At 38.9% G+C, this 9,349-nt stretch overlaps 1 protein-coding gene across 1 annotated transcript in view; it reads right to left on the bottom strand.

Moving 5' to 3' along the window:
• Positions 1 to 4,375: 4,375 nt before the first annotated feature.
• The window catches only part of LOC125481489 (transcription elongation regulator 1-like), a gene marked incomplete at both ends in the record, with an annotated part of 17,335 nt that continues 12,361 nt past the window's right edge, over positions 4,376 to 9,349 (bottom strand). The window contains 2 exons of the mRNA XM_048593097.1: positions 4,376 to 4,573; positions 7,250 to 7,312. Of these exons, the coding sequence (XP_048449054.1) occupies positions 4,376 to 4,573; positions 7,250 to 7,312 (261 nt within the window). The remainder of the gene's footprint in view (positions 4,574 to 7,249; positions 7,313 to 9,349) is intronic.

The raw sequence follows: 9,349 nt of genomic DNA, 5'->3' as shown, positions 1-9,349 counted from the left end.
GTGTGCCATCCCCCAGCACCAAGAACTTGGTAATTTGAATTTCAAAGAATACGAAAAGCTCCATTTGAAAACAAAAACATTTCCCTCCTCCAGATTTTCGGCTAACACTGAATCTGCAAAGTCGATTACAAGACTTGTAATGCTGAGTTTCAAAAACAGATGTGCAATTATAAATGATTTAAAAGCATCTTAAAGTTGTCTGGAAATTACATCAATGCCAACTTAGTCAAGACGGTAACCCAAAATTTATTTACGTCACAATACTAATGACACCAATTAGTGGGGTTCCTGCTGAACCCAGAGGCAAAAGAACAGGGTCAAGCTGGCACTTGGCTTTTATACAAGAGCAAAATACTACAGATGCTGCAAGTCAGAAACAAAAACGCAAAATGATGGAATGAGGCAGGTCTGGCAGCAACTGCAGAGAGAGAAACAGTGTTAATGTTTCAAGTCAATTAACTTTTACCAGAATGAGGAAAATTTAGAAACATGATAAGTTGTAGGGAAGTGAAGAGAGTTGGTGGGGTGGGAGAAACGGTAGAAGAGGATCTAGAATATATTCCAATTAATTTGGAAGACAGAAAAGATGACAGAAAAGGCTGTGGTGCAAGGCAAAAAGGGAGGGATAACGAGACAAGGCAAGAAAGAAAATGTATCAAAAGGTGGTGTGAATGGCAGAATGATGATCAACTGCTGTCTAAAAGCAGGACCAGGAGAAGAATCAAGAATAAAATCAAAATCTTCAAAGGAAACAGAAGCAAAACAGGGCAGAGGTTTCACTTTGAAACTTCCGATATGCGTGCTAAATCTATGCTAAGTTAGATACCCAGATGAAAGACAAAGTGCTCTTCCTCGAAATTCATTACAATACTGCAGCATGCTCAAGATAGAGATCGATCCATAGGCAAATCACAGGGGACCAGCAGCTTGGGGCCATGCACGTGGATTGAACAGAAGTGGTTTTCAAAGTAGTCACTCAATCGGCATTTGGTCCCACCAATGTAAAGCAGATAGAACTGTTGAAAAATAAACTAAAATAAAACTAGTATATGCAAAACACTGCTGCACCTGGTAGGAGTGTTTGGGGCCTTGTACAGCGGGGACAGATAATATGAAACGATAGATATCACTTCTTCTGGGAATGGAAAAGCATGGAAAATGCCTTAAGATGAGGGGGCAATGTTGGAATGACTGAGGAATCCAACAGGTTGACATGGAGGCAATGGTCTTGTTAAAACTGTGAAAAGGGGAAGGGAAAATATATTTGGTAATGGTCTCATTAAAGAAGTGGTAGGATGGCAGGAATCTGTTGAATACAGAGGTTGGAGGTTGGAAGATGGATGTAAAGGGAACTTCATCAAGATTCTGGGTAGGAAGGGATGAGAACACCAACAATAAAGGATCTCAGGGTAAAAGATTTTCTAGTGAACAGTGACCACAGAATGGTAGAATTGCATACTCTGTTTGAGAACAAGAAACTTGGTTCAATAACAACAGTGCTAAACTTTAACAAAGGTAATTACAAAGTGATGTGGGCAGAGGTGGCTGGATTGGACTCGGATAGAAGTTTAGCAGTAAAGACAGTTGACGAACAATGGTACACAAGAAAATAGTTTTAGACTCTCAAACGTTATGATGTAAATGCTGGGTTCTATCATAAAGGAGTTAACAGGATAGCATTTAGAATGACACAATATAATCAAGCAGAGTCCGCTTGGCTTCATGAAGGGGAAATCATGTTTGACAAACTAATGAAGACTTCATTGAAGAGGTAACAAGCATGAAAGGTAAAGGAGAATAATTCGGTGTAATATTTTTTGATTTTCAAAAGGCATTAAATAAGGTACCACATATTAGGCTTCTTAATAAGCTAACAGCCCATGGTGTTGGGGGAGGACACTAACATTGACAAAAGATTGGCTAACTAACAGAAATCAGAGTGGGATAGGGGGGCATTTTCACAATGGCAACGTGTGGAGTGGCACAAGGATCAGTACTGAGGCCACAATTATTTGCAATATATACGAACAACATGGATGAGGGAAGTAAACGTACTATTGTTGAGTTCGCAAATCACAGAAGTGGTGGAAGACAACTATGAGGATGAAATAAAGAGTTCACAAGGAGATATAACAGGTATAGGGGAGTAGACAAAATCTTGGTAGATGGAATATAATGTGGAATAGTGCAAGGTTGTGCACTTCAGCAGGAAATATGGAGAAGCTGAATATTATTGAAATGAGGAAAAACTGCAAAAAACTGCAGTACAAAGGGATTTAAGAGTTCTCGTGCGTATCACAAAAGGTTAGCATACAAGTTCATTAAGTAACAGGAAAGGCAAATGGACTGTTGGCCTTTCTTTCTAAGGGAACGGAGTACAAAGAGAGCTGTCTTGCCAAAACTATAAATTTTAGTCAGACAACAGTTGGAATACCCATGAACAGTTTTGGGCCCTTAAGAGAAGCAAAGGGACTGTAGCATTGGATGCAGTTCAGAGAAGGATCTCCGGGTTGGTTCTGCGTACAGAGGGGTTTTCTCATGAGAAGAGGTTCAGTAGGTTGGGCCTCAGTTCATTGAGTTTAGAAGAATGACAGGAGATATATGATACATGTGGAAAGATTGTTTCCCCATTTACATCAGACCAGGAGGAATGTCTTCTCTCAGACAGTAGTGAATCTGTGGAATTCTTCATCATAGAAAACTATTGAGGCTGGGTTGTTAAGAATATTCAAGACTGAGAGACTGAGAGACTGTTTTGTAATCGATAAGGGAAATAGGGAAAAGAAGGATGAGGTAGGAAGATGGAGTTGAGGATTATTAAATCGGCCATGATCTCACTGAATGACAAAGCAGACTCAATGGGCCAAATGGTCTTCTTCTACTCTTATGGTGCATGAAGTGGGATGGGCAAGGCCGAGGGTACATTTAGCCATGGGAAGGTTCAGTCCCTAAGAGTGACTTTGAGCTTCTGGTCAATTTGCTTTTTTAACTCGCTCTCACACTAATATCTGAGCCTCATCCACCTCCAGTGTTCCAATGAAGCTCAGTCTAAGCTTGAGGAACAACACCTCATCTTCAAAGCTTACATTTCACAGCCTTCTGGACTAAAAGTTCAATAATTTAAGGCTACAACCTCTGCCTCATTTCCTTCCTCTTTGCAGATTTTGGTTTAACTCTCCTTTCTGTCTCTGTTTTACTTTTGGATGGTAGTTGTTCACCACTCCGTCATTCACCACTTCCCTGTAAAGTTGAAAGAAACTGTCCATCATGAAACCCTTTGGGCTTGGACCAGCAACCTATTTGTGATTTATTATATCCTGGCTTCCACGTATAATAATTTTTGCTTCTGTTCTTTGTCCTACGTGCCCCACTTTCACTAACCTAAAACCCATTACATTTTGAACTTTTCTCAGTTCTGGTGAAATATCTTCCAATTAAAAGGTTAACTCTAGAGCAGGTGAGGGTTGAACCTGGGCCTCCTGGCTCAAAGGAAGAGACATAACCACTGCACCAGAGGAGCCCCAGAACAAGCATGAAGATATTTTTAATCAACCTGTTCAGGCAGATATGGCACATACCTGGGACTTGAACCCAGGCTTTCTACTTCAGAGGTATAGACACTATGACTGTGTCACAAAAGACCCATAACATGCATGAACATTTTCTAATTAACCTGTTCAGACATGCTATTACAGACCTTTGGAGCAGGTGGAACTTGAACCTGGGTCTCTTGGCTCAGAGGGAAGCACACTATCACTGCACAATGTCACTCATTATATGCATGCATGAGTCCCCACCTGCTGAGTACAATTAAACATTCAATGAAATATAGTTAAAAATTAATGCCATCGCTTTCCACTGACGCTGTCATTTTGTTTTTGCCTGTGGATAGACTCTCACAGCTAGCCTCAAGGAGCCAGCGTATCATCACTGACCAGTACATATATTCCCAGGATGCCAAGAAAAATGAAACAGTGAATTTTCCTTAACAGTAACTGTGCCAGTAATAGGAAAAGGGCATCCTCAATTCTTATATTGAGGGCATTGTACAAATTGCAATGAATCAAACCATTCTCTCACTGACCTGGAACCCTATATTGACTGGCAGCAGAAACAGAGCTGAAATAAAGGTTCAAGGTTGTGCATCATGAAGCCATATAGGCCAGATGTTCTCAGAAACTGATGGTGTAATTATTGGTCTCAGTGTCCCAAGTTTGAGAAAAAAAAAAATCATCCAGCATTCCTGATCATCACTGCTGCCCATTGGTCCTTGCAAAGAGACTACAATGCCCCCAGTGTTTCAATTTCTTGCAAAGTGTGCAAGGAAAAAAATCTGTGGGGCAAAAGCGTTTTTTTTTTAATTTACAATCGTTACCTTTCTCTTTGAGCTCCTGTGGCTTCTCCCAGGTGGATTCCAAAGTCCGATTGTTATAATAGTAGGTTTTCCCATCGGCAGTTTTATATTCTGTCCACTCGGAGCCTGGGATACCTCCAGGAAGGGTAACTGAAGAAGCAATTGTAACCTGTGGAGGCAACATGGGCACCATCGGTGGGGCCATTCCGGGTAGCATACCTGAAAAGAGGAACACAGTAGGTTCAGGTTACACCACTGTGGCTACGTCTTAAGTTAGAGATAAAGAAAAAAAAGAAATAAACCACAAAGTGATTAATCTCATGAGTTTATGATCAAAATTTCAGTTGTACTACCCACCCCTGAATAAAATGTAACAGGCAGACAGCCTGTATATTTGTATTTACAAAAAAAAATCATCTTCTCTGTTCCCCACAGCTTTATCTCTTCTCACTAATGGGCTTGAATCAATTTCTTGTTTGACTAGCGCATGCCGTCAGGATAATTGTTAGTTTGCTGGTTTTAGCAGGATTCAGTCGTTACGAAGAAATTGCTCCTCGTAACATTGCTGCTGTAAAATCAATTTAGTTCCAAATAAAATCTCTTGTTGAAAAAGGAAATTGCTGTGGTAAAAGTTCATTCAGATGGAAATCAAGTTTTAGATATTGCTCCCTCAATTTTCATTGCTTTTTTCAGTCTAATCACATTTTCCATTCAATCTGCACAAATATGTATCGGTGTGAATAACTGCTTTAAGATTCATTCCACAAATGGCAAGATGAAACATGCAGAATGAAATGACACATCAGAATCTCCGTATGTAGCTTGACAGCGAGGCAGTTGAACATTATTCAAGGGCAATTGCAAACTAGCTTGTTCCTGTAAAGCTCGAAGCAAACTTAGGTCTGCTTAACAATATTTGTTAAAACGCTAAAAACATCACAACAAAACAATAAAGAATTACTATGAATTTTTAAATGACCACCATTTTTATTTACGCTGCTAGACTGCTTTATTTCCAAACTAAGCAGAGATTCTCACGTCATTTCATTCTACAGGTTTCATCTTGCCACTTCATTCTGGAAAAAAAAGACCAAAAATACTACTTAATCTTCAAAAACAGATCCCAAGAATGCAATTTAAGTGTTACACATACATATACTTTCATTTATTAAAATGAGACCTCTGCCTTCATTTTAATTTGTAGTTTCACAATTAGTTTTTTGATCATTGAGAGAAAAGCAGATGGTGCATCAGAATTTGAAGGTACTGTATGAATGGTTAAGTTGCAATCTAACAAGTGTTTTATTTATAGCTGTTCAAAGGACAAAAATTAATTGTATTTTGTCATGCATCATTTCTAATTTTCATTTGCCTCCAAATCATTTCATACATGTAAATTTTCAAAAGGAACTAACACTGCACAGTCAGCAGCCCACTCTCCGAAATCCAATTCAAAAGGTGCATAAGCTACAAAAGATAGCCAAAAATGGCACCAGTCAGAAAATACTATTGTGGAATAACTGGAAAACTAGATTGGGCATTATCTCAAACTTGACTAAATTTCATGGGAGAAATCAAAGATCAGTTCTCAATCATTGTGAAAGTTAATGAGTTTTCATCTCGTTTCATTCTTCTGATGATCTCCAAGATCTCTACAATTAGACTGAAAAGCATGTTGATCACCAGTCAAATTCTGAAGCTTAAAACTTTTTATTTCTCTCCCTACATGTAGTATTGAATATGAATTATTCTAACTGTTTGTGCAAAAGTTTACATGGCCCTGTACTCAAGATGATAAAACAAACCTTCCCTCATCTGTATTCGTGCACATAGTTTACTATTTGTAATACGGGAGTTCTCTAGACTCTATGCTCATGTACAGGATCATTACAATCCACTGTTACATGTTTTGGGTTCACAAAGATCAGGGACTACTTCCTGCTTTGATGGACTTTCAAAGTCAGCAAGTGCTATGGTGCCCAACATAACAGATGTTTTAGGACATATGATCTAGTATTCTTCAATGCCATTCTAGGAAAACCTTCTGCATTACAGCAACCTGTTGCTTCATGATACTCCACCATAGAAGGAAACTAAACAAATGGGCTAAATAAAAAAGGCTGAGAATTCTGGAATTATTTGACTGGAAATTATTTCTTCCTATGCAGGATTATACAAGCCAGAGAGATTGGAGATTTCTTGTTCACCAGAGATTTAAAATATTGGATAAAATAGTGACAAAACGGCACCTTGATATACAGAAGTTCAGGAGTGACACCTCCAACTTCTGACACCAAAAGCTTTTGCTCAGTTAGACACAAGAGCTGAAAATACCCCCAGCCCGCCCCACAACCCTAAGTAACCACACCATAAAAATGGCAAAACTTTTCTTTCTTTCAAATTGGAATCGTGTTGTTTAGGCTAAAAAACAAATGCAAAGCAAACAAAACATTTTTAAGAAATGGCAGAACAAAGTTACTGAGGCAGGTTATGGGTAGCACCTAAAGGCATGCATACAAAATGACTACTATGCAGGAGGAAACGGGTTTTGCACACACAAGCACTGCTCAACACAGATAGCATAGCTAAGTGGATGAAGGATGAATTACAAAGCACAAACAAATTAATAAAAATAGAACATAAAACAAGCAAATCCAGTTGGGAATCTACACATATAAGCTTCCCTCCAGCAACACTGGGTACTGCACAGCATGGTATTATCCAAGCTGCTTCGAACAAAGACCCCAAAGTGATGACTGTTTGTATGTGGAATATAATGCTATCTTAAAATAAAGCCAGAGGTTTGGGAATAGGTATTGAGTTGGACAGCTGAAATAAATAACATTCAAATATCATGCCACTATTAAGACAGAAAGGACCAAGATAAAACATTACCATTCTTGGCGGTAGTGACTGTCTTTACATACGGGCAGCTGACTATTTGCATCATTGCTACACCTGTAAGAATGGATAAGCAAGCGTGTTGGAGAAAAGATAGGCGTCAGCTGTTAAGATTTTAAAGCTGCATTATAGTAAAAACATGTTCCAATTCCTCACTTAAATCATTAGTTGTAGAAGTACAGTACAACATTGCAGAGGGAAGAAAACTGTGCACATTAACTTAGTCTTTCATTGCCTGAATGTAAAGCGTCACACTAGGGGCTTCGCTAGTGCAGTGAGTTCCCAGGACATGTACACACTTATCCTTAGAATACATTTTGAAGAACACACATTTGTGTACATCATGGTACGTGTTTAAAAAATGATCAGCATGTCATACAGTAACATTTTAGGAAAGCATCAAGACATTTACATCGCCTGAACTATATTGAACAGAGTAACACAGCAGTAAAAATTGGGGCCATTTATCTATGTTTTACACATCTTTAAGGGTCACAGTTAAGAAAAATTATTTGTAATATTCACAGAGTTTAACACCACAGGTTCCCTATGAAATGGGGGAAACTTTGGTTTGTTAAAACAGAATATTATAAGACACTTAAGTGAGGTATGCACTTATAGGTAAGTGGAGTAGACTGTACTTGTAAACCTGCAAGAATTGGCATAGGTATATCCTCAGGAACTAATAACTGAATCGTTCAGATAATGTACACAAAGTACACATACTAATAGAACATTAGTAGGTGCACATGCCTAAACTCAATTTAGGAAGAATATATACATATGAGAAAAACTGGTAAAAATGAAAAGCATCATTAAGTATAATGCAGCTTTAAACTAAACTAGTCAATTTATCTCATACCAATTCAACATAGCGGGAGACAGATTGAAATCATCCTTAACATACTCATTAACAAAGTCAGTCCTCACTAAAAAAAAAGGTTATTCCAATGGATAATTTTATTTTCTTCTCATGTACAGACGAGGGAGCTTATCCGTTTAAAAAAATCAGTACTTTCATCAGTTGTTGACACTGTCAAGTCTTTTGAAAAAATGTACATGGCAAACCTAGTCATTTCTTCTTTAGCCTTTCTCCTTTGAAGTCACTAGCTTGCGCTGGGATCAGGTTTCAAAGGATGTTAGATTTCAAGCGGCACAGCTTAGTGAGTGTTATCATACCACTCCATTGAGGACAGTGTTGAAGCTGTGCACCAGTCTTAACTGACATCCACGATCTCCAAATTTCAGGAATAAATGGTTCAGTTTGCCCTTCCTTAACTTGAGGAGGGGAAGGCACCATTCCTTCACCATTTCCCATGGCATCAGTCAACACAGGTACAAATTTCACATGGGATCTTCCTGAAATGCACAGCATTGAATTAAGCCATTGGGGAGTTAACTACAAAAGTTTAAAGCAGATGAGTACAGCTGGCACAAGCTCAGAAAAATGCTCAATATTCTCCATATCTTAACAAAGGTGCTCATTTGATTTCTTTTTAAACTGTAAAGGTCAAGGAGCAATTCTTATCTCCTTTTATTTTTGCTGAGTTGTCAACTAATACGTCATGGCATAGAAAATAACACTATTACCCAGAAAATTCTCCTTACGTCAGCAATGTGTAATGAGGCAGATTTGATTGGGGAGCTTAGAGCAAAGGAACCCCTAGGAGGCAGTAACTGCAACATAACATAATTTACCCTGCCGTTTGAGAGGGAGAAGCTGCAATCAGACATAACGGTGTTACAATTGAGAAAAGGGAACTGTAAAGACAGGAGGGAGGAGCTGGCCAGAGCTGATTGGAAGGGAAGCCTAGCAGGGACCATGTACAGCAGCAACGGCAGGGGTTTCTGGGAGTAATTCAGGAGGCACAGCACAAATTCAGCTCAAGGAAACAAAACATAGTAAGGGGAGGATGAAGGCATCTATGTCAGGGTCAGCATAAAAGCAAAAGAAAAAGCATACAATGTGAAGATTAGTGGGAAGCCAGAGAATTGGGTAGCTTTTAGCGGGAAGCCTAGAAGTGGACAACTTAAAAAAAGGCAATAAAAACAGAAGTTGCTAGAAAAGCTCAGCAAGTCTGGCAGCATCTGTGA

The sequence above is a fragment of the Rhincodon typus genome, unplaced genomic scaffold (genome assembly GCF_021869965.1).
Source record: "Rhincodon typus isolate 14 unplaced genomic scaffold, sRhiTyp1.1 hic_rhity00002320, whole genome shotgun sequence".
NCBI classification, from domain to species: domain Eukaryota; kingdom Metazoa; phylum Chordata; class Chondrichthyes; order Orectolobiformes; family Rhincodontidae; genus Rhincodon; species Rhincodon typus.
This window is presented reverse-complemented; position numbering and strand designations above follow the sequence as displayed.